Raw genomic sequence first — 24,796 nt, 5'->3', positions numbered from 1 at the left:
GTCCAATGAAGACTGCTGCATATGGACGTGCCAACAAGATGGCCTCATAATGGATTATCATCAGTCCATTGTTTTTTTCTACCTGATCCTGCTCTTACTGATTCATTATAAAGCAAGCTAACACCCATTACTTGTCGTGTTGAGATGTCTTCAGCAACTGTCCATTTGAACACCAGAGTCACCATCTCAAGTCGCTGACCTGACGACTCGTCCAGCGATTCCCTTCAGGAATCAAACTCTCGTCCTCATACACATTCAGATGTCAACGTCAGCCCAAAAGGAGAGCCGATACCGATCACTACGAGTGACAGAGTTTACCTCCAGTAAAGGTGGGCTAAGACAGCTTGTCAGGCTCATGTGGTCAAGCATGTCATTCAGAATGGCCCAATGGAAGACGACATTACCAAGTTGCACAATGCTCTGCCCAATACCCTTACTCAGGTACGATTCTGTTCAGTTAAGGGCTCTGCTTTCATACCTGAACATCATGACAGTCTGATGGATGCTGCAAAGCTGAGAAGGAATGGCTGGTCGAGATGGAATGTCAAAAGGTGGTTCAGTTAGTTCAAGTTCTCATGTCAGGCTCTGATATGTATTGCAGAACCATGGTCTCATAAAGATTATCAAGCAGTGAATTCTTGGTAGGGTGGGCCATCAAACTTCTCTTGTGAGCAGTTCGTTTTCTAAGTAACTCCAGTTAGCTACAATCACCCAGTCCAGCAGCGGCCTATGGTTGCAAGCTTGCAGGAGTAAGCTGCACCTCTTCTCGTCAGTCAAACGTTCTTCAAGTTTAGGTTTGTTTAACCCACTCCAGCTTGCTGGGACCCTGTCGAGATGGAGGAAATGAAGGCCACAGAAGACTCAGCCCAGGAAGCATTGAAGAATGCGGAAGGCACTGAAGCTCAACTGGCTGAGCACATGAGGTTCGATGAGGAGATCACTACTATAAGGTTCTTTCTTTTTGCTACAGTTTTAACTTATGTATTGCACAGTTTCTGACCTTGCATCTCTTTCTAATGCAGAAACTCTTGACAAACAAATCCTGACCTTGCAGCAACCTAGCCTAGTAACGTTCCTTCTAGCAATGTCATTGATGTTCCGGTGCGTGCGGCCGCAGTGGGTTGGGCTAGTTGAAGAAACCTTCTGACTTGCTTTTTCATAGCTCTTCAATGAATCTGGATTCATGCCTTCTGACACTGGCACACGATTGCTGACCATCTCTATCTCTGCTTCTGAGGAATACGTGGATTCCTGGGGTGATGCATCTCTTGGTTATGTGTATGATCCCCTCGTGTATGTGGTGCACCAGATATAGTCGAGTCGAAGCACAGAGGACCCCTGACATTACTGATTGAGCCATCAGCGAGTACAGATATAAATATTCCATTTTCTCTGGCCATTCCCTTGTTTTGTGTGCATTTCGAGTACTTCTATTATTCATTCAATGCCATAAATAAGCCTGAATTTTACCAATGAATTATTCATGTTCAGGAAAACAGGAAAGCAAATAGGAAGAGACCACCAACTACTTAGGTGGTAAGGTGGATATTTCTGGTAATAATGAGTGATGCTGTTATCAGCCCGGCACAGTACGACATGGAGTTCCGTCTTCTGATCTTGCTATCGTGGCCGATTTCCTCAACCTCACTTATGCTCACCAACTGCAAATGACATGGCATAAGCTTTCTGGCATTTTTTGGTTTTGATATTACTGAGGTGTTTGCAGCAAATTATGCAGGTGTACATGCACCGTAGAGAAGTGCAATCTATTTTACGACATTACAACGGGTTTGTACGGCTGTCTCTTAAAGCCCAATGTATGGCGAGAGCATGCTGCGAAAGATGAGCATAGCATAACCAGGAGCATGGTCGATGCTGCTCTAGCGAAGGTGAAGGAGGATGAGGATCATCTAGAGAGTCTTCTTTCACAAGTCACCCTCATGCCGCAATCACCCTCTCCTTCCCGTAAGCCTCCTTCAACTACCAAGGCTAAAAAGTTAGAGGGAGCAGATGTTTATGGATCCATCCATGATCAGATCGATGAGATCAAGGCCATTCTGGTGGACTTGCCTGATCCAACAGCGCTACGGGACATGGAACTGGAGAGCATCATAATGCTTGTTGACAGCTGCAACAACGAATGTCTTTCACTAAAGCAAAGGGTAGACATTCTCTGAAAGCAGAAGAAGTACAAATTCTTGTGAGGGATGGCTGATGGACTAGATATTGAGCTGGACACCTGTATTGAATCCTTCAGGCTAGTCCATTCGCAGTATGATTATGTGCGAAGGGAAAGAAAGAGGGTTAACTCGAGCATCAATACTCTCAATACCAGTGAGACATGAAGAGCTCTTTGGAGTACCAATTCTGATGGACACTGATTTTTCCAGAACACTGCTACAAGACCCTTCTAGAGAACAGTAATCCGGTCTTCATTCTGGTCGGATACATGATCGCTGCCTGTAGTACTGTTCTCCTCTTATCCAGACACGGTTGTTCCTGGCTTTTGGACATGGCCAAGATCATCGTTGAAGCATCGATAGAGCATGTGGCCATACAGTCCGGTGTTTCTATGCTGCAATCCAATCAAGACCTTCTTAGCAAGTTCCCCCATGATGTTCCATCCACTCTGCATCATTTTCTGCTTGAGAGCAAGTACACTGTATACGCTGTTTGCCCAAAGTGTGATCATATCTATGCACCTCATCTGTCAACCACCGATTCTCCTTTCCCCACATACGACACCTTTTGCCAGTATCGTCATTATAACCAGTCTCCGGTGTGCAAGACACCTTTATTGAGGCCCTGCTCAACAAACGGCGTGCTTCAATATGTTCCATTGAAGCGATTCATATCTTTTGACTTTCATGACTGGTTAGGTGGCTTTCTGTCACATCCAGGTGTTGAAAGCAAGCTGGATGCTAGTTGGGATGGTGTGACTCAATCCCGAGGCCCAAATTCAGTGTTGAAAGATGTAATGGATGGCTCCCTTATACGAGAGTTCAAATGGGAGGACGGGCAACATTTCAGTTTAGGTGCAGAAGGAGAAGGCCGATATATCTTTGCCGCAGGATTTGACAGCTTCAACCCGTTATCGAATAAAATGGCAGGGAAGAAGGTATCGGTTGGGGCCCTGTTCATCGCTTGTCTCAATCTACCTCCCGAAGAGCAATTCAAGCCCAAAAACCTCTTTTTGGCTGGCATCATTCCTGGTCCCAATGAACCCTCATCGGATGGTATTCAGTTGTACTTCCTACCCATTGTCAACTTTTTCCGCAAATTGTGGTATGATGGCATTTGATACAGCAGGACGTGGAAACACCTCTATGGAAGACTTGTTAGGGCTGCTTTGGTCCTCATCATATGTGATCTTCCAGCAGCACATAAATTTGGCGGTTTTGGTGGTTGTAGTCATCGCCATTTCTGTAATGTTTGCTGGTGTCGCTGGCATACAAAGGATGATGAAGAAGAGCTTCCTAGAGGCAGCATGAGGGAAGATCCTGGTGCTTCTTCCAGTGGTAGCGGAAACAATGACCAGCCCTCAGACACTGCAGCTGGTCCCATCCCCTTGGAGCACCTTCACGTCCCTGCAGATTTACCGGGCATATTCCAGGGATACAATGACTCATTCCTGGGTGCACAGAACCAACAACGACACCAGACAGTGGGCCCAGCGATATGCTGATGCACCCAAAGTGGCATCCGCAGATAAATTTTTCAAGAAATCTGGACAACGATGGACCTGCCTCTTACTTCTACCTTATTTTGATCTCTCATGCATGATTGTCATGGATTGCATGCACAATCTCTTTCTCGGAGTTATCAAGGAGCACTTTCACAGGATTCTTGGCTTTCGGGTTCAGAAAAACAAGCCATATGAGGTCGCCACTAAGAAGCAGAAGAACTTGAAGAACTTGAAGGTGGTTGCCATAGATATTCCCACCACTATCCCATCCGACATCATCGATGCTGCCTTAGCCCAGAGGAAGAATCTAAACCTCAAAAACGTTCAAAATTCTCTGACAGATATAATATCTATGCTCGAGCACCCGTTGTCCCTCCAGTTGCTACACTTGGACCCTACAGAGCATCTTGTGCTGCAAGGAGCTCTCCTCAGAAAGCACCAACCTGCCCTTTACCATGTTGCATGGTCGCTTAACTGCCTTGATCTTGATGTGACTAAAAGACAGGCGGAATGGCATGCGCACCAGGCTGACCGATCTAATGTGAAGTCCGCTATATCTGCCAGGAACAGTGACAATCCACTGTTCATGCCCAAAGAAATGTTGGTACTGAAAATTCTGGCTTGGATAAGTATTTGTTGTTGACACCTGTCCTTTTTACACTAACTCTTGTCATTTCACAGCGTGAAAAACAGCCAGAAGTGGCTCAGCCACCCAAGCCCACTTTAGGTTACCACCCTGGAAGCGTCACTACCAAAGATGAGATGGAGACCTTCTGGAGAGATCTAGGCAATATGATCAAGCTGTCCTGGCTTACTTCTGTTCCAGCTAAAGTTGGAGGAAACGAGAGTGATGGTAAATTGAAGGCTGATCAATGGTGGGTGTTAAGACTCACATTTATACCATTGTCACTCATTCCGATGTGGTCAAATGCCTCTCCACAAAAACAGGAGCTATTAAAGCTCACTATGGACCTTGTCAGCACTGTTATTGTGGCTACATTGTACAAAACGTCGGCAGAACATGGGCAAATCTACACCAAGCACATGATGGCCTATCACTCATGTCTCCAGTCACTATTTCCCTCTTACGAGTGTCATCCCAATCATCATATGTCAATGCATATAGAGGAATACCTGGCATTATATGGACCAGCTCAGGGATGGTGGGCATTCCTGTTTGAGAGAGCGATCGGTCAGCTGCAAAGGATATCCACTAATTACAAACCAGGTGAGCTTCAGTGCCTTACAGTATTCAGACACCTTAATGTATCAAAAGGAGAATATGAAGAGACGATATCGAGATCTTGGCATTGCAGGTCGAATTTCTGTATCTGTTAGGATCGTGCCAATAGGATTGTGGCAGTAAGTGCACGTAGCGGAATGCCACAGGATGCATTGGGCGTAGGCAAAGCTATTAGCAATGTCACCCCTGAGCCGAAGCCCTAAGATGGATATGGATGGAAGTCCGCAGGATGGTAGAGACGAGGTAAAAGATAAGTCCAACGGATCAGAGTTCCGCGGACTGGAGAACGAGAGTTAGACTTAGAGTCAGAGAGAGAGAGATTGGGCTGAACCAAGTTGATATTTGAACTGAGTATCTACAGTGTAATTCTAAGGCTTATATACTAGTTAGGAGTCCGATCTAGTTCCTACTTGGAGTGGTCTACATTCTAGGGTTGTTGGAGGATGTATTCTACTGGTCGGTAGCTGATGGGGTCCGATGACATGTTCGCTACCGATGTCGGGCTATTGATAAATTGTAATGGAGAAGTGAAATATAAAAAGGAATATGAAATGGAATATGAAATAGAAACTGGGAATCGGGATCCGTAGGATTCTGGGCTGTGGTTTGTTGGGTTGAGTGGAAGTCGGGTTTCCGTCGGCATGCTCGTTACAGTATCCCCCCCTTAGTGTTCTTGCCCTCAAGGACGCCACCTGTAGCTGCTACTCTGATACATTAAACAGTGTTAGTTGACACTTAATTGTGATACATCAACAGCGTCAGTTTACACTGAACCTATATAGGGGAATCACGCAGATACTACAGGAGGCTTTAGTAAGCACAGCAGCCAGAATGAAATGACATCATCAGAAAATAGCCGGCCGACCGAGAGTCGAACTCGGGACCTCCAAAATAATTCCAAATTGCATCATATAATACTAATCATAGTTATGCTAACCACTACACCATACCAATGTTAATATTATAAGTATTCTTACTGTATATATAGCCTCTTTTTTCACAGATCACCACAACTACTTAGCTAATCCTGCCTCTTGGGCGACGCATACCAAATCCGTCAATACTAATTTATCTGAGTGAAATTATTTAAAATCATGAGATATATATTAAAAATGCAAAAATATATTAATATGTATATAGGAGGGGCGATGAGTGGTGGGCGGGCTTGTGTAACGGAAACAAAGAGAATGGGATTTGGCACCAAGGGAGAGATTTCGAAGGGTGACGTCGGACGCATGAAACATAACGCTTGCTGGGAATAGTGGAGGGAGGGCTGATGGATGGGTATACGCATGTCAATGGGGTGCTGGGGCAGCCAAACGCACCTCACTTCCACCACTCAGGAATAAGGGCGGGATAACGAAGTGGCTGTCGTGGAATGCATGGTAGTCCAACAGGGATAAGAGCTGGCAGTGGGGTTGGCCTCATTTGGCAGCAGTGGCGGACATGATGACAGTACCACCATTGCCTTCCCTGTTGTAAAAGGGGGTGGTTCATATGCCAGTGGGAGGCACCGTAATTGGCTAGAGGTGCAGCTTGGGGTGCAGGGTGTTGGGTCAGCTCATGTGGTGGCGATGGTGGCGGCTGGGAAAGGATATAGTGAATGCATTGTACTCTCCAGTACGGAAAATGGAGGATGCAACACGATAGCAATGTAGGCGGCGCATACAGTGTAGGGAAAGCTCATGTTGGAATCACCACAGTACTAGCAGTGGGATGGAGTCGTTACAGGGTCATTTGAACCTCCATGCTCTGAGTGCCATCGTCGTCGTCGAACATCGGTGTCCAGCCTGTTGTGAACCCTCCCGCCCAGCATCCTTCTCCTTCCTCCACCCCACTCGCCCTTCCCACCTTGATACGGCCATCCCACATTCTCCATCACATTCCTTCGGCATTATTTTCCCTGCCCACTCACCCACACCGTCATCATCATCATCACTGGGCCCGCCGATTTCAGTCTGGATTGTTCACATATCGTAGTACATGCCGATGGGCGATGGAGATCATATCACAGTATCATTGTGCCCTGCTTGTCGCCGATGTTGGTCGTTGCTGTTGTGCGAGGTGATGTTGGAGACGTAGTGGCGATTGCTCGCAGCGGAGAACACAAACAATCGAGTGAATGAGCGAATGAGGTGCCGCCTCTAAGAGGACTTCATGGATCAGTCAATGTGGGGAAAATTTTCAGAGCACGTGGCAGAGATGGCCCATGCTCAATCAATTGTATTACATAAAAACTACTACTTGATATATATATATGCGGGATTGAAAGATATAAGAAAAAAAAGCGGTTCAATCAAGCAAACTCTGCAGCACATAGCAAACGTCTCCCATAGCAAAATACAGCTCCCTGTGGGCTTCACTGGATCTAGCCCTCTCACGATGAGTTGTGAGAGGAAGAACTTTGGCCCCCTCAGCCCAGAAAAACAGCGCTGCCACAACGCTGACCATACCATTTCTCCCTGAGCAAGTCTTGAGGCACTCCCAACTAATATCTGTCGATGGATGAATTTGGATGGGGCGTCCGTTGTCTTCACGTTCAAGATCCTCGATGGGGTGCTCATATGCTCCCACATGGCCTTCAGGCTGAAGATTTGCCCACCACGCCCAGAAGGGCGATTGAAATTTCTGGATAAGATCGAGATTTGCATAACTGGGTCACCACTTTTGCGGTCGTGCACGTGAAATCCATTGACCTACGCACTCGGGGCGGTAGTTGGCAGGTAATTTGTCGCTGCTGTCGAAACCATTCGCAGACTGAAACACCACCCATGAGTAGACAACTTGGGTCCAGTCGGGCCCAAAATCATGCGACGTGAACAATTCCAAGACCATCACCGCCCAAAGGGGTGCACTAGACAGGAAGACGATGCTGATAAGGGGGGGTACAACCTTCTCAGTCCCTCCAGGCGCCTCTACCACTTTCGTCATGAGGCTCCCCTTGTGATTACCACCGTCTCTTCCATCTGTCTTCATTCTTTTAAGAATGACACCGCTACCCAGAGAATCCTCAGCAGTTCGCTTGCTGAGACTCAGTTGCCCAGTCTGGAATCCTGGAAGGCGTTGGGTCGAAGCGAAGGGAGCATCACGTGGGATTGGGTCCGACCTGTGTATAAGGGCTACAGCGCTGCCGACACCAACTTCTGCATCCTTCGCTGCCGAGGCATTGTCGGAGGGTACCGGTCTTACAGGCTGCGGGATGGGAGATTGAGCTGGTAACGTACTCGGCTTCAAGCTGGCTGGGGGGGTAAAGGGAGATGGCGGCAGAGGCAGTGGAGAAATAGGAGGGGGAGGCGGGAATGGCAGCTTCAAGGCAGCTGGGGGGGTTGCAGCACGCGATGGAGCAGATGGAGCAGGCGACGCAGGATGTGAGGGGGCAGGCGACGCGGGACATGAGGGGGTAGGCGACAGCGGGCGAGAAGCAGATGGTGGTGTGTAATTAGACCCATCTGAAGGGATAATCTGTGGCTGGGAGGATGAAACATTGCCTTGCCGAGCTTCTGGATTTTGAGGGTCCGTCAATGGCAAAGTAGGAGTAACCACCGTTTGTAATGCTGGTGTTGGAATTCTGGTCTTGAACACTGTCATCAATTTCGACGCTAGAAGTTGAGAAAGGGTGGGAAGGCCGCTGGGTCTTCCGCGTCGCTCAGCTGCTTTGGCTGCTTTGGTCGCTTTGACGAAGGTTCTTTTCTGAGCCTTTGGGGGTTTGGTGGATGTAACCGTCGACGAAGAGGAGGTGGAGGAATCGGAGGAATCATGGTGCCCAACAATGTTCGCACCTTCAGCCGGATGCACGAAGGCATTTTCATAGTCACTTAGCATCAAACCCAGAGCCCCCAGCCCCCCATCGTCAGGTAAAGCTAAGGCCTGACACTGGTCGGGGCCTGTATCATCGACATCAGCAGGGGTTGATGGGTAATGAAATATTGAACCTACGGTAGCATTTTCTTAAGAACTTAGAAAATGTTGGTGCGACAAGCTTGTCATATAACTTCGCCTCCTCTTTGACAAAGTTCTGGCCACGGGGACCCGGCGTTGTTCCCGAACATATGCTGCAGCAAACGTTTGAAAGAAAAACAAGCAGATACGGACACAACGTACCTGACAACATTGAGATGCCCACCGTCTCGAGGTTCAGGCCCTCCCCATAGCAACACCAACTTTCCCCTCATACACTCTGCCACAATATCGATGATTGGCTGTATGAATTCAGGAAGGCAGTCTATGCATCTGGAGGGCATAGTCAAGAAGTGAGCACCGGAAACTAGTTAGAAAACTTACTTCTGAATGTCAAGGGGATCATCAGGTACCTTCCCGTTCCCTCCAGCCCTCCATGCCTCCATAGCAGTTGCATGCTCCTGCTCACTCCTCTGTAGCCACTCATCCCGTTCCTCCTCTGAAAGGTCGTGGTAGTGGTCGCTTCGCATCTTCTGACGCCTCCCTGGCTTCTGCTTTTCTGTTAACTCGCCCTGATTGACCATCGTCTCAAGTTCCTGTTCGATATTTTTGCCGTGAATTTCGCACCAAAGGTTGTATGGGGTTCGCCGGCGGGGTTTTGCAGTCGATTGGCCAGTGAAGTGGGCGAGAAAGTGGTTGTATGGATCATCGGCGTCCTTGGCCATGGCGTTTGCTTCTTTGTGGTGGTATCAAAGCCAACGTTCGATTTGCTGACAAATCAAACCTTAGCACTAGGGCAATTTAAAAATAGGCATGACGTACAAAGTTGCGTGCCTTCACGGTATCCTGATAAGTTTTATAATCCTCCATAGCCTTCAAGAACTGTTGTGGGCTTAGTTTGGCTGCATCGGGGAAAGGCATTTTGGGGTCTGCGACGTCGTCATTCACCAATGCTAGGGCTTCAGCGGTGGGTTCTTCATTGTGCGGCAGAAGGGGATGGTATCTTTTGTGGTATCGTCGGCAGACACTGATGCAATAGGCTCGGGCGCGGTCCTCTTTTACCGCCACTCCATATCCAGGGAGCTCACTCGTCAAAAAGTCGAACCGGGTACCTTGGAACACGCCAGGATTGCCCATACTAGCGAGAAGGTCAGCTGTCACGTTTTAAATCATCAGCGATCCTCAGACTTACTTTTTTTATCTAGCAAATGTGTTTTCAGCGTGTCAATGGCAGTAAGGCAAGGAATTTTTTTCTGGGCTGTCTACTGACACTTCCTTTTTGAAGCATCAGTTGACGGGTCTATACTGACAATATTTCGCCGTGCATTTCACTCAATATGGAGGCGATGTAATTTTTCTGGTTCTTTGATGGGTTTCTGGAGCCTAGGCGTCAATTGGCAAGTGTTACTTGACTGGTCACCTTGCTTACTGACAACACCTATCGAAATAGAAAATATGGAAAGCCCGGTCGACCGTTCACACACATTTTCTGGCCCGGATCCCTCTCTTACTGAGGCGATACATCGAAATGGAACGTCCGGTAGACAAGTAGCAGGTGTGTTTTTATCCGGTTACCTTGCTCATTACCACCACACATCGAAATAGAAAGATGTTGAACGCTCCATCGTCACTAGAAGCTCCTAAACAGGATATCTCGTTGGTCCGTGAATGTTTAAAAAGACCCCGAACCTGCAGGTCTACTGCCAGGGCATCTATGGCCTCTGCCTCTCGCACTGTGCCCTCCCAATCCAGCGTCACACCCTCTGGTACATGCCCTCTCCCCTTTTCCTGCTCTCATGCTAACAACGCTTCATTGCTCCCCTCTCCAGATTTTTCAGCTTTGATGGCTGCTCTTGCCAACCTCAACCTGTCGGCAGGTGGTGGTACGTGTGGTATTCCTTCGTAATTGATACTTGACTGAGGAAATGTTAGCTACTTTGTCGACCACGACCACGACAACAACTTCTAACACACTCCATCTTCCAGCCTCAAATACTATTGGGGGTACCTCGACCCTTCCAGCGGCGGCGCCTCCTCCGGTAACTGCAGCCAGCACCGCGACCGTCGGGACCCCTAGCACGACCAGCAGCATTACCATTACCACCCCCGCCCCGTCGACTGCGGGTTCTACACCTGCAGCGACGACGACGATGACAACCCCTTCCCGTGCTAAACGCCCGGTGTATCGTATCCCAAGGCCTGAAGACCTTCCTCGTCCCCGAAATGTTTGGCCCCCTCAGAATAATTTCTATGTCATTACTTCGGGCCAGGAAGTCGGCCTGTTTTTTACCTGGTACATTCATTTTTCCCTTCCTAGCATCTTTAGCTCACCGGAGCATCAGGAATGAAACGGCGGAGCAGGTTATCGGCATTCCCGGAAACAAGTATGAGTGGCGAGCAAACTATTACGATGCTGTTGACATTTACCGCAAAGCCTATGATGACGACGAGGTTCACGTCACCCCCTCGCCAGCTCCCGCTTTGACGTTTCAATTGAGGACGAGTGGGGCACCCTTGATTGGTCTAGCGATGACGAGAATAGCTTTGTGACTGCCATGAGTCAGGCATAGAAGTCAGACGAAGGACCGGGTAGCTACTGCATCAAATACGTAGTTTTTTGGACATTGAATAACCGCCGGCATAGTTTTGTGTAGTATAAAACCTTTGAAAATCATACATACTGTGTGCATATCTCTGTGAATCAAGCCTTAAGGATCTGCCAAATAAGAGATAAACATGTAAATTAACTGAGTCCCACTGCAGGAACCATAATGAGGCTGTGACTAGATCTCTTCGAGACCCTTGGCGACTCCGATTTCAGAACTGGCACACTTTCTCCAAACTCTTTCAGCAACCTCGCCTCCATACAGTCCAGCTCCTTCTTCCTGACGAGTCTTTGGCCATTCACTGTTCATTGTCATTGACACTTTGATGAAGATCAGTTTGGCGTCAATGCGCTTCATCCATTCACAATCAGGATCTGCAGTAGCAATTCTGAGCAATTGTTCCCTAAACATTTCGTTAAAAGATATCGTGAGCTTGTCTTTTGGTCGCTGACCTGTGAATCCCCTCATTCACAAAGATGGTTTCTGGCATTTTATGAGTTGAGGGATAGGATGATTTAATATGTGTAGGCGACAAGCAATTGTACTAGGTATTGAAAGTCGTAGCGCTGAACTGTTGTGAATTTCAAGAAGGTTCAAGACGTAAAATATCAAAAATTGACAATCATGTGACAAATCTTAAAGCTTGTATGAAGAACTATACATGCTATTTCCCAGTTGAATAGGTTACACCAGAGTCGAGAACGATGGAATGCGAAATTATGTTCTCATGGCACGCAAGACTGGAGTGATCGAACTTCAAGATCAAGATGCCGTTGAGGGCATTCAATTGATTGTTTGATAGTAGATGTTGACGCTAATACACCCCTCCACCTTAATGGTGAAGTCACGGACTCTTTTACAGATCAAACTCAATGGGATGTTTTCTTTAAGCCTCGAATCCAGTATATACAGTTTGTACCTGGTTTTAAATTATTGTTTCATTCACTATCGTATTATGTTTACGTTTGATTTAAGCTACAGGTACACATATATGTATTCATTCATGCGTTACCCTTCCTAAGTATAGGCATAGAGGCGTACAAACCAAGACCCATTGCCCATCGCCCAGCACGAGTTCTGAGGGCAGCATCATGTTCCGCGTCACTGAGCTGGCTCCAGTAGTCCTCACTCAACTGAAGGCCCTGATCCACCCAGCGAAACAACCCCCCCGACATATACTGCGTGAATGAGTACCTTGTTTCCCCACAGCCGATGGGTGTGTTGGAGTGGCGGAGGATGGCGGATGGGAATAGTATGGTAGATCCGGGGGGGAACTCAATTACCAGCTTGAGGTCCCACAGGATTAGGTGACCGCCTTGCTTGGGGTTGAAGTGACCGAGCGCTGTTACTGAGCACCAACCGAAGGGTAGGTTTCCCGAGTCTGTATGTTCAAAGGTAGCGGTCTTGGGCCCAAAGTTAAATGTGCACACGCAGAAAATGCTGTTGGCAAAGTTGAGGATAAGGCTGTCGTCACTGAGGAGAAGGGCCTTGAGGTGTTCGGCATAGTATTGAAAGAGGGGCGGGGCCCACGCGGCAAATGCGCCTAAGAAGTCTGAGCAACGGGTACGCAGTAAAGGTTTCATAGCGTACCGGAGGCAAATCCCACTAGGCGTATGAAGGCAATGTGATTGAGGAGGGTGGCAAGGACACGTGCTGCAGCACCCTCGTGGTGAAGATTTGTTACGGTTTATTCTTTTCTTTTCTTTTCCTTACATATTCATGCTTACTCTATGTTGCGGTTCTGATCGGACATTCTCACAGTACTATTTTTAGTCTACGAAACGTGTATTTAAGTAGAGCCTCAGCTGGTCTAAACCCCAGCTTTGGCTAAGGTTTAATCTACCTAACTTAACGCTCCCTGCTTCTTGACTATTTGTCTCGCACCTGGCTCTGTCCGTCGCCTTTGACCTCTAAGTGTATTGTCCACCGAAGTGCGAGTGGCGATCCTTAGTTGATCTAAGTCGATAAGAGTTAGTGGCTAACATTTAGCCGAAGCTCGTCTTTGGTTGCTCAACAACTTACCGTTGCCCAACCTCCACGTTTCCAACATTCGGCCGATACACTTCTTTGTCGCAGTAGTCCTTTGGGTAATCCCCTTACGCCTACTCGTTCAACTGGTTGTATTCGACCAGATCATTCGCTTTTTCCTATACGACGACCTGCTCCTTGCGGTCGTTACCACCGTAGCCATTACCTTCGCCCTCGTCGGACTCGGAATCTCGGCACTGCTACTAGCAAGCCTGCTAGCTGCTCTATACGTGATATATCCCCGTCTGATCTAGGACACTACGAAACCACTACCTATAGCCCTCAAGTCAGCATCATTGTTAGCAGTCATACTGTTGACATTGACTGACCCATCCTTTGACGACGATATCCCGTTGATGACCGGCTCGAACTATGAGACCGACCTCAACCTGATTATCGCGACCCTCGCCGCTCTAGCTATTATCGCCTTAACCATCGTATGGTCCATCCTTACCGCCGGCCCTCTCGAAAGATAAGCCAACGGACGGATGCCCTTTTTTTTTTTTTTTTTTTTTTTTTTAAAATCCTAAGTATATTGGTTACGCATGCGTATGGTCCAATTTAGCTACTTGTGTTGCTGTGTGTATGATGTCATCGATTAAGTCAGCTTAACAAGCTGTGCACTTATGTTATGGCACGAAATTATCTCTCGCCCTCGATAACTTGGTGCGACTCGGGCACTGCCACCTTTTCCCACTTTGGGAAATCCTGACCTCTGCCGAGAAATGGCCGCAATCTATCCGTCACCGTCGTTTCTTCACCAGACCCTTCTCATGGCCTAGTCCTACTTCCCACCAAACTCCATCAATCCCAGTCCTTCTCCGGTCTCTCTTTCCCAGACCTGCCTTACTCGGCCAAGATCACCAACACAGTGTGATCAATTGATGCGGGGGGCGATGTGCCGGGCCAGGGTGTGCTTGGATCACCACTCCATTTTGTTACACCTGGGTCCCAACCAGGCGGCAGCCTTGCGGCACGCGACTCCGTTTCCCTGTCTTATTCGAAAGATCACTGGAAGGGCCTCGAACCGATGCCCAGAATGGCAAGGAGAGATAAGATTTGTCGTGTGATTTTAGAGGGGGTAATGTGCGTGACTTGATCATGTTTTAGAAAGGGAGGCTGCGTTTCACGTGATTTGGATATCGGAAGTGGTAGAACCCGGAAAGTGTCTAGAGTGTTACTTTCTGGGGGGTGGGGGGCTCGAACTCACGAGTGCGAAAATACATATTTTCTGTGTGGAACGAGGTACAATCGAGCAAGCAGAGGTAACCACTACACCATCTGCCCCCCACGGATGCCCTTATCCGACGCCATTCCCATCGTCTCCGCACTTTTTATAACCTTTTTCTTGTTCACCTCCTTGTACTACCTTCAGCGGTGCTGCCGCCAGCAAAGGTGTGTACGAGCCCAGCTCCCGTTCCATTACATTCCGGCAACACCAGCATATCCGCCGCCCATAATCTTCATCCCCGCGGCTTCAGCACAAACCCTTCACGATGGCCGACCCATCACACCCAGAGGACCTGGAGAGTCCCTCTACACCTCGTCGCGATCCAACTCGGAATCCTCAGAGTCGAGCACCGACTCCTACAGAAGTGCCACCGAGTCTGACGCTTCCGTCGACATCACCGATACCAGGGGGGTACTCCTCCACAGAGGAGACTCGCCCCTACCAGGCCTCTTCGACATCTCTCCAGTCGAGGGCGAGTCAAGCGCCGACGGAGCCCGAAGACAAGACACCAGGCCTCTGGTCACGGGCGAGGAAAGCCCTGACACCGAGTACGAAGGCGACGAGCTCTCCGAGCTCGAAAGAGTCCGACTCGAAGACCTCCTCCGCGACCTCTATCCGAACGAGGAGGAAGATGCAGCCTATACCGGAGATAATTGGAGCGGGCGCTCCCAGCACCGGTACACGGAGGTCGAGTGGGGGACAGGGAGACCAGCAACAGAAGTCGCAGCAGGAATCAACAACAGGTGGGAAGAGGCCCGAGATAGGAGGGTCGCGGCCGATATCGCCAGAGATCGAGCCCGTTACGAGGCCAACAGGGGGCGTAGAGACGACTTCGACGATGACTCCGAAGAGCTCAGCCTCGGAGCCTCCGCCGCAACCACCCGTCCAACAAGCCCACACCTTGTTTCAGGCTCCTGGCTGACCGATCGCGGGACCCCAGTCGGCTGGCATCCCACCACCAGCTGGGTATACGCCGACGAGCCCAGGGAAGAAGCTCATGTGGCCGGAGGCGAGACCAGAGGAGAGTCCGACCAGGTCGCTGAAAGGCCCGCGACCCCAGCGCTCGCTCCCACCGTCCCCTCGCACGAGCCGACGAGTGGGGAGCTTTGGGGCGAGTTCCCAGAGTATGACGCCGAGGAACTTGGAACAATTACCGTTTCCGAGCGCCTCGCCGGAGTCTCCAACTGGGAGTCGTCAGTCCCGTCGAGAGCCTTCGCCGACCCAGTCCCTCTCTCGCAGCGCCCATGGCCACTATTATACCACACGTACGTCGAGTCCCTCGGACTCCCTCGAGCTGCCCGGGAGTCCCCAGAAATCGAGGCCCGAATGGAGCACGGAAGAGCGCATGATACACGCATCCGCCGAGCCGAGGAGGACGCTCTCCAAGGACCCAATGGCTGGTGGGACTTACCCCTGGAGCCAGACGCCACCCCCGCCGAAATCGAGAACAGAATACGAGCAGCCGCCGTCCGATATACCGGAGCGGGAACCGATTTGGAGGCAAGAAGAAGAGCCTGGGCTGCCTACCAGTCCGAAATCTCCGACTACGACTCCGATATCGAGAGGCAGAGGAGAAATGCCAGAATCGACCGCCTCGCCCGAGAGAGGAAGGAGGCAGAGGATGCCCAGTCGACCGCCGAACCAGGCCCTAGAACCGACGGTAATGGCGGCGGTGCGGCAGGTCCTTCTTCAGGGCCCAACGCCTAGACCCAGTATTTTCGAACTATTACCCTGGCACGGGCTCTACGAAATCATGATGGAAGATATGGAGAAAGACCCGCAGTGGCTCTTCTCCGAAGCAGGAGAGGATTACCGTCATGCCAAGAGTATGGGGGACATGTACCTAATGAAGAATATCCTCGAAGTAGAAACCTGGCACCGGGCGGCTACCGTCTGGAACCTGGTAAACCCCACCATGCCGCAACCAGGATGCGAACCGTACCGACGGCCCCAACCGATGCCTCACCCGACCGATCCATCGGACTTCTTCCCCGAAGGATTCTTCGGAGGAGCGGGGGAGGACGACGATGACATGGATGACCCGGGCGCCGGACCGTCTCACCCTGATAAGGGAAAGGGGTCCACGGTGCCTCCCATGCCGCCCTCGGGACCTCCGCAAGGTCCACTCCCGCCTCGAAACTTCGGAGGATACCCGCCGCCGGGAGACAACCAGAACCTGCGGTCGCTGTCGCGACCGCCTAAGCCGCCTGCTCCGCCCCATATCCCTTCGCCGCCGGACCCGATTCCCCCGTGGCAACTAGCCCCGGGAGGAGCCAACAACCCCTGGAACGACGTCAAGCCCAAGCTGGTCACCCAGCCCGAATATTTCACCGGGGTTTCCTCGGACATCACGCGCTTCCTCCATCACTGCGAAGTTTACTTCACGGTGTTCCCTATGTACTATACAGTGAACGACCAGGGACACAATCCCTATCGGATCACGTTCGCACAAGGATACCTACGAGGGGATGCGCAGCAGTGGTGGGTCGACCAGTACTACCGGTACCGGGACTCGCAGGGACATTGGAGATTCCCCACTTGGGCGGAATTCTCCGAGGATCTCACGCGCGAGTTCCGCGAGGTCGCGGAGTTGACCATATGGAAGGCCGAATGGAAGAAGATTCGCCAGTCAGACTTCAAGTCAGCTGTCGAGTTCTTCGCGAAGTTCGAACGCCTCGCCCACAAGTGCGAAGAATTCGGGGACGAGAAGCAAATGTTCGAAGCGGTCGAAGCGGCGATAAGGCCCACAGTACGAAATACGGTTATGCATGGGGACAACGAGCGCCCCACAACCTACGCAGAGTGGAAGGCACGCGTCCTGAGGATAGACGCAAACTATCGATACGGAGTCGCCCAAGGACTGGGCAGTAAGTCCTCCTCGAACCAGAGCGGTTCGGGTCGAGGCAATCAACAGAAGGGAAGCGGGCAAGGTTCAGGTGGCGACAAGAAGGACGCCACGGGGACCACCTATGGGGGTGCCGGGCAGCTGATGGAGATCGACAAGTTGCGAAGCGACAAGCGATGCTTCAAGTGCGGCAATACCGGGTGGAGCCGGGACCATAAATGTCCAGCGGACAAATCGAAATGGCTCCCCGTCAAACTCCCCCCGCGCAAGAAAATCCCCGCGCAACGTCTTCGCCAACTACTCGCTGAGGCAGAGAAGGAAGAGAATGGAAAAGACACGAAGATTGAGGAGGTCAAGGACGATAAGTCGTCAAAAGACCAGCCGGCGTCGAAATAAGCGATTCGACGACGTCGGCTAAGGACTTAGTTTCTACTGGTGCGCACTTATATACTTCTAGTTGGACTTATACTACCTATGTAGGTACTCCGTATGAACAATATACCACTTTTCTCGCCGCGTTACCAGCCAAGGAAACTAAGAACACGGAATCGCAACCATCGAACGGCGTAGGAGGGGATTACCGCCTCCTAGCGCAGCCTGCGTCTGGAAGAGAACCCCTAGGGGCTGTCCCAGCTCAGGAACCCCCGGCCGACCGCACAGGGAAAGCCCCTCAAGGGCAGAGCCCCCTAGGTCGTGTCCCGACTGCACCCTTGACGAAGGGAGGTCACCCCGGAGTGGGAGAAAGGCCGACAACCCAGCCCGCTGGGCCTGCGTCCTCGTTTGTGGGGCCGTCTGTTCCAGTGGGAGGCGCTGAGAAAGCAGCTGAGGCCGTGAAAGCGAGGGACCCCCTGCCCTCAGTAGCCAAGGACAATACTGCGGCAAACGGTGCAGACCCCCCGTCGGAGTCAATATGTGTGCGCTCACGAAGGGTTACCCAAAGTACCGCCGGGTCCAGGACGAGCAGTAAGTACGGATCGACAGTGGAGGTTACAACGCCGCGCACAAGCGCCCGAGGCCAGGGCCGAACACAGGGCAGAGAGCCCTCCTCCACCACTTCGACAGAAGGCGCCCAAGTGCCGCTGAGGGGCCCTCTTCGGCCCGGTGACCAAATGCCGCCTCGAAGCAAGAATCCATCGGTCTTATTGGAGGAAGTCGAAGATGAAGAAGCCCACTTGCGATCCGACATACCGGTCGTAACCCCCAGGAGGCCGACGTCCCCCACCATGTCTCTTACCGTGAACACCAACGACAAGAAGGTGTTTGCAGAAATGTACTACGAGCCCCATGGCATTTTATGGACCCGTCGAGCCCTACGAATCGCTCGAGGAGACGCAGCGACTCGTGCCATCCTTAACGGATGGGTACACCCTCGGCGCCGCGAGGAGGTTACCGACCAGTTATGTTATCAACTGGAGGAGCAGACGGAGACGGCGGCTCAGGCCAGAGAACGATGGCAGTGGATGGAGGACTTGCAGAAGCCGCCAATGTACATACGAGGGAGGAAGGGGCATAATGTTTCAATCAAAGTGCAATTAGAAACCCTGGACACGAGGGAGATCTATGCTGTGAGCGCCCTAGTTGATAGCGGGGCCACCGGTAGCTCGATCGACCGTGCCTGGGCCCAATCCCATGACCTCAATCTAAAGAAGGCGGCCCGACCCGTTCCGGTTTACAATGCCGACGGCACTCGAAATAAAGGAGGAGACATCACGGAATATGCCGAGGTCCGAATGCGTATAGGAGATCACGTGGAGCGGATCGAACTAGCGGTGGTTGATCTAGGCTCCACTCCCCTATTCCTAGGGCACGACTGGCTACAACGTCATAATCCGCTCATTGATTGGGACACCGGGGCAGTTACCTTGGCCCGGTGCAAGTGCAGAAAAATCCCTTTCTCCCTTCCTGACACCGACCCTTCGGCGCGATGGGACGAGTATGAAGAAGGGGATACCATACTGGTCGTAGACTTTGAGGAAGCCTTTCATGTGCGGGCTATGGGGACCAGAGCAAACCAACTAGCGGCCCAAGCCAACGCCAAAAGGACCGTCAAGTCGTTTGAAGAAATCGTACCGGAGGAGTACCGGGAGTTTAAAGACATCTTCGACAAGGAAAACTTCGACGAGTTACCTCCTCGAAAGCCCTGGGATCACGCCATCGAGTTGATTCCTAACGCTAACGCCAATCTGGACTGTAAAGTTTACCCACTCAACCACGTCGAGCAGGAAGAGTTAGACAAGTTCTTGGATGAGAACTTGTCTACCAGTCGAATCCAGCCCTCGAAGTCCCCCATGGCTTCACCGTTCTTCTTCGTCAAAAAGAAGGATGGCAAGTTACGTCCAGTCCAGGACTACCGTAAGCTCAACGAGATGACTATCAAGAACCGTTATCCGTTGCCGCTTATCGGGGAACTCATGGACAAGCTCAAAAAGGCCAAGTACTTCACCAAGCTGGATGTACGTTGGGGATACAACAACGTGAGGATTAAACAGGGGGACGAATGGAAGGCCGCTTTTCGCACCAACCAGGGGCTCTATGAACCCCTGGTTATGTTCTTTGGGCTCACTAATTCTCCCGCCACGTTTCAGTGGATGATGAACGACATTTTCAAAGACCTCATAGTGGCCGGGGAAGTGTCGGTCTACCTGGATGACATTCTTATCGCCTCAAAGACCAAGGCGGAGCACCGACGAATAGTACGCAAGGTACTACAGATTCTCCGAGAAAACAAGTTGTTCCTTAAGGCGGAAAAGTGCGAATTCGAGGTGGAGGAGACCGAGTATTTGGGGGTCATCATCAGTGAAGGGAAGATCCGCATGGACCCAGTAAAGATTGCGGGGCTACTTGAATGGCCCGTCCCCCGTCGGAAACAAGAACTACAGTCCTTCCTCGGGTTCTGTAACTTCTACCGACGATTTATCCGTGACTATAGCAAGCACGTCAAACCGCTTACTTCGCTCACCGGAAAGCAGGAATGGGGGTGGGGAGAAGCTCAGCAAAAGGCGTTCGACAAGCTCAAAGCGTTATTCCGTGAGGATGTGGTACTAGCTATCCCGCTAGATGAGGGACGATTCCAAGTGGAAGCCGACTCTAGCGAAGGGGCGGTCGGGGCGGTACTTTCTCAATTGCAAGAGGAGAAGTGGTGACCGGTAGCCTTTCTTTCCAAATCGCTTTCGGCTACCGAACGGAACTACGAGATTTACGACAAGGAACTCCTGGTGATTATGATCGCATTGGAAGAATGGCGTCAGTACCTCATGGGGGCAAGAGCAGATTTCGAAATCTGGACGGACCACTCCAATCTCCAGTACTTCCGTAAACCCCAGAAACTCAACCGAAGACAAGCGCGGTGGGTGACAGAGTTAGCAGAATATCAATTCACCCTGCATCACAAGCCCGGAGCTCAAAATCGCAAAGCGGACCTCTTGTCAAGAAGGGCGGACCACGACCAGGGAAAAGACGACAATCGGAACGTTACGGTACTCAAGGCAGAGCACTTCCGAGCTCTAATCATGCCCACCGCTGAGGAGCTACATGAACGAATCAAGGTGGCGACGCATGACCCTCGTCGTTGGGACAGAGGAATCTCCGATTCCCTAAACCACGAAAAGGGCATTGCTCGGGATCAAGACCTCTTATGGTACGACGGGCGAATTTATGTGCCCGTAGATCGTGATCTGCGGGGACAAATCATAGCCCTCAAGCATGACCATGTCACCGCAGGCCATCCTGGTATCGAAAAGACCAAGGAGTTAGTACTCCGCGATTACTGGTGGCCGCGTATGCGTCGAGACGTGGAAGCGTATGTAAAGGGATGTGAGGTCTGTCAGAGAACCAAAGCCGACAGACGCCCAAGGAAGGCTCCTCTATACCCCAATGAGGTCCCAGTACGGCCTTGGACCCATATCTCGGTCGACATGATCACCAAACTCCCAAATTCAAAGGGGTTTGATTCCATTCTCGTCATCGTGGATCGATTTTCGAAAGCCATCATCCCTATTGCCTGTACGGAAGAGCTTACCTCTTCGGGCTTCGCTAAAATCCTGAGGGACTACGTTTATGTACCCTATGGTGTGATGCCCGAGAAGGTGATATCCGATCAAGGATCGGTATTCGTCTCCAAGTTCATGAAGGAATTCTATCAGCTTCTTCACGTAACGGGGAACCCGTCAACTGCCTACCACCCACAAACGGATGGGCAAACTGAAAGGGTCAACCAGGAGATCGAGAAGTATCTCAAGATGTTCGTCAACGATCGACAAGATGATTGGAGCGAATGGCTGCCCTTAGCCGCCTTCACGCACAACAATCGTCAACACTCGGCAACAGGCTACTCCCCTTATAAAGTCATCTTCGGACGAGATGGAGAGGTTATAAAGACAGCCCAAAGAAGAACTACGGTACCAGCAGCAGGGAGGCTAGTGGAAGAAATAGGAAAAATGCAGGAAGAAGCAAGAAGATCCTTAGAAAAGGCGGCAGAGTCCATGAAGAAGGCTTACGATAAGCACAAGGGCGCTGCGATCGAATATAAGGTCGGTGACAAGGTCTGGCTCGACACAACCAACCTTCACCTACCCCGACCAGCGAAAAAGCTCGGTGACCGCCGGGTAGGCCCCTTCAGCATTACCGCCAAAAAGGGGGCCTCAGCTTATGAACTAAAGCTACCCCTAAAGTGGAGGATTCACAATCGCTTTAACGAGTCACTCCTAACGCCTTACGTGGCCCCGGTCTTCTCAAACCAACCACGCCCAGAACGACCACCGCCAGAGCTCATCGACGATGAGGAGGAATACGAAATAGAAGAGATCGTGGGACAGAGGGACAGAGTCGTCAAACGTGGACAGACCCGTCGCACGATAACGGAGTACCTAGTGAAATGGAGGGGATACCCACGGGAGGAGAACTCCTGGGTTAAACGCTCGGACATGGCCAATGCAGAAGAACTCGTCAACAAGTACGAAGCACACCTCCAGAGGATTCATTGGGAAGTCGACAAACACGGAAAAACAGTCGGAAGGGATGACAAAATACCACCCAGTGTTGGAATGGTCTACCATGACCCAGACACGCCATGCGTCACAGACGTTGAAACTGTTTATTCCTCCGAGTGCACGAATCCGAGACACTCCGACTCTCAATCATCGGTCGCGATGCGTGAAGTTACAACAGAGGAAGCAGATGGAATACCCATTGTAGACGAAACACCAAACGATGAGGATTCCAAACTAGACCTCGATAACTTGCAACGAATCCACGAAAATTGGGACTTTGACTCTGAAGATGAGGACGATGACGATACTTGGTCCTTTTACAGTCAATCCGCACGAAGTGGGGAGGAAAGTCAGAGCTCATTCGGGACGAACGAGTCTTGAGGAGGGGGTAATGTTACGGTTTATTCTTTTCTTTTCTTTTCCTTACATATTCATGCTTACTCTATGTTGCGGTTCTGATCGGACATTCTCACAGTACTATTTTTAGTCTACAAAACGTGTATTTAAGTAGAGCCTCAGCTGGTCTAAACCCCAGCTTTGGCTAAGGTTTAATCTACCTAACTTAACGCTCCCTGCTTCTTGACTATTTGTCTCGCACCTGGCTCTGTCCGTCGCCTTTGACCTCTAAGTGTATTGTCCACCGAAGTGCGAGTGGCGATCCTTAGTTGATCTAAGTCGATAAGAGTTAGTGGCTAACAAGATTCTGCGGGTGCTGTAGGTATGTTATTTGAAAGATCGCCTGAAGAAGGGTCAAATTACATGCCTTTTGTCCCCCCCCAAATGAAATACCTACTGAGAGGGCAGAGTAGCGGCCGCGCCGATGCATCCACTGCTTACGTGAGAAATTGCATTCACGTCGAGTTTGATCCAAGAGGTCGGCGGCCGAGGTATGTACGCCATCCCAGCTGGGATCATCAGGCTGCCCTGCTAGAACAGCAATGACGCACCCCTCGCCATCGGTGACGGGAGTCGCGGTTCTGTGGGGGGGGGGAGGGGGATCTTAATGAGGCAGGGATGTGGTAGGAGGTTAGGCACTCACCGGCCGCACCAACCCTTGTAGTCAAACTTGTAACGGCTGTTCGGGCCCACTAAATCCCGCAATGCAACTGGATCGTTTCCACCCCTCATCAAGGCGCCTGCCGACATACCCGGAGGATGCTGCTGGGGCACCCTCAGTGGCATGGTTGGTTGGGATCTCCTCCGCGTGGGTCTGGTGCTTGCGCTGCGTATTGGGGCACGCTTGATAGCCATAGAGCTGGCTGGATCCTCGCCGTTTGGCTCGCTGCTTTTTGTGGTTGGCATGGCTTTGATTCTTCTGATGGCTTCGTGAATCAGACTGGCTCAAGGCTGCTGGAGGTGGCGATAGGTCGGAGGCTGCTGACTTCAGTGGAGGCAGCGGCGTGGATTCCGTCATGGGTTCTGGCGTCGTGGGTGCTGAAGGGGGGGGGTTCGTTGAGGTCGAAGGGATCGTATGCATCCAGGGGATCAAGGGTTTCCTCGTGATCAACGCAGTCACGGAGGAGATGGGAGAAGCTGAAGTCGAGATCGGAGCTCATTACCGGTGCTGTGGAGCCTTCCCATGGTGAGAAGTGGGCACCAGAACACGTCTAATTGGGTGTCAGTGATGCAGCTGAGGGAGTGGGAATGCCAGTGAATGAAGGACACGCCTTTCGGAAGGAGAAAAATTCGGTAATGACATCTAAGGATTCAAACATTCAGGGGTCAGGACCGGTAGGAATCTTACACATGATGCGGCCGTCCCAACGCACCCACACAATATGGCAACTACCCCAATACCTCGCATTCCCAGGCTTGAGTATTCGTAGGCACGAGGTAGTTGCCATAGCGGTGGATGTAATTGGGAAGGTAGCTAACAAAATGGACGTACGTGGTAGGACCTTCATGAGGTGAACGCAAGTGGTTGTGGTGGCACCAGACCAAAGTCTAAAAACTTCGAAGCTTCGTGGTGATTCTTCACGTGTCATGCTGCTTGTCAACAATGAACATTTTGTGATCACATGCCTGTTATATCACTTATTTTAGGTCGAGGCGGCCTCATGTTTCAGAGTTTGAAACTCCGACCAGTTGCCGAACCTCGATCCGAGAGCTCGTCTCGTATTTCTTCCCTTCTTGATCGTTCTCAGCAAAGCTAGAGTAGACTTAAGCATATTCGCTATACTTCTCTGATACAATGCAGGGTTTGGGGTCAGAATGTAGGTAGGAAGCAAGGACATGGTGCTCCATGATCTGACCAAGCATGAACAACTTGACCC

General features: G+C 50.8%; 7 protein-coding genes and 1 non-coding gene across 8 annotated transcripts; 3 read left to right on the top strand and 5 right to left on the bottom strand.

Moving 5' to 3' along the window:
* Window positions 1-387: 387 nt before the first annotated feature.
* EV420DRAFT_1634958 (uncharacterized protein) lies at window positions 388-2,177 on the top strand (the record flags this gene model as incomplete). The annotated part of the gene is made up of 6 exons (XM_060476389.1): window positions 388-441; window positions 495-551; window positions 602-630; window positions 1,083-1,101; window positions 1,163-1,293; window positions 1,727-2,177. 6 exons carry the CDS (start codon window positions 388-390, stop codon window positions 2,175-2,177), a joined length of 741 nt encoding a protein of 246 aa, XP_060337977.1.
* Window positions 2,178-3,301: 1,124 nt separating this feature from the next.
* On the top strand, window positions 3,302-5,023 carry EV420DRAFT_1259314 (uncharacterized protein; the record flags this gene model as incomplete). Its single annotated transcript, XM_060466948.1, has 3 exons — window positions 3,302-3,438; window positions 3,575-3,881; window positions 4,379-5,023. Coding segments are annotated over 3 exons (1,089 nt in total), but the record flags the coding sequence as incomplete, so codon positions are not given.
* A 762-nt stretch (window positions 5,024-5,785) lies between these two features.
* EV420DRAFT_t36 lies at window positions 5,786-5,879 on the bottom strand. The gene has a single exon. It is a non-coding gene; the product is annotated as a tRNA-OTHER (tRNA).
* Window positions 5,880-7,220: 1,341 nt separating this feature from the next.
* On the bottom strand, window positions 7,221-7,763 carry EV420DRAFT_1259363 (uncharacterized protein; the record flags this gene model as incomplete). Its single annotated transcript, XM_060466952.1, is given in 2 exon segments — window positions 7,221-7,581; window positions 7,594-7,763. The coding sequence occupies 2 exon segments, from the start codon at window positions 7,761-7,763 to the stop codon at window positions 7,221-7,223; spliced, it is 531 nt and encodes a 176-aa protein (XP_060337975.1).
* A 1,989-nt stretch (window positions 7,764-9,752) lies between these two features.
* On the bottom strand, window positions 9,753-9,962 carry EV420DRAFT_1252593 (uncharacterized protein; the record flags this gene model as incomplete). The annotated part of the gene is made up of 1 exon (XM_060466740.1): window positions 9,753-9,962. A coding segment is annotated over one exon (210 nt), but the record flags the coding sequence as incomplete, so codon positions are not given.
* A 577-nt stretch (window positions 9,963-10,539) lies between these two features.
* EV420DRAFT_1634954 (uncharacterized protein) lies at window positions 10,540-11,375 on the top strand (the record flags this gene model as incomplete). The annotated part of the gene is made up of 4 exons (XM_060476388.1): window positions 10,540-10,591; window positions 10,664-10,708; window positions 10,758-11,118; window positions 11,168-11,375. The coding sequence occupies 4 exons, from the start codon at window positions 10,540-10,542 to the stop codon at window positions 11,373-11,375; spliced, it is 666 nt and encodes a 221-aa protein (XP_060337973.1).
* A 1,057-nt stretch (window positions 11,376-12,432) lies between these two features.
* Window positions 12,433-13,895, bottom strand: EV420DRAFT_1616587 (uncharacterized protein; the record flags this gene model as incomplete). The annotated part of the gene is made up of 3 exons (XM_060475136.1): window positions 12,433-12,974; window positions 13,022-13,094; window positions 13,893-13,895. 3 exons carry the CDS (start codon window positions 13,893-13,895, stop codon window positions 12,433-12,435), a joined length of 618 nt encoding a protein of 205 aa, XP_060337972.1.
* Window positions 13,896-23,018: 9,123 nt separating this feature from the next.
* Window positions 23,019-23,705, bottom strand: EV420DRAFT_1684082 (uncharacterized protein; the record flags this gene model as incomplete). The annotated part of the gene is made up of 3 exons (XM_060479253.1): window positions 23,019-23,193; window positions 23,361-23,500; window positions 23,563-23,705. The coding sequence occupies 3 exons, from the start codon at window positions 23,703-23,705 to the stop codon at window positions 23,081-23,083; spliced, it is 396 nt and encodes a 131-aa protein (XP_060337971.1). The 3' UTR covers window positions 23,019-23,080.
* Window positions 23,706-24,796: the final 1,091 nt, after the last annotated feature.

Source organism: Desarmillaria tabescens (assembly GCF_030435595.1).
Source record: "Desarmillaria tabescens strain CCBAS 213 chromosome Unknown EV420scaffold_2, whole genome shotgun sequence".
In the NCBI taxonomy this organism is placed as follows: Eukaryota; Fungi; Basidiomycota; class Agaricomycetes; order Agaricales; family Physalacriaceae; genus Desarmillaria; species Desarmillaria tabescens.
This window is presented reverse-complemented; position numbering and strand designations above follow the sequence as displayed.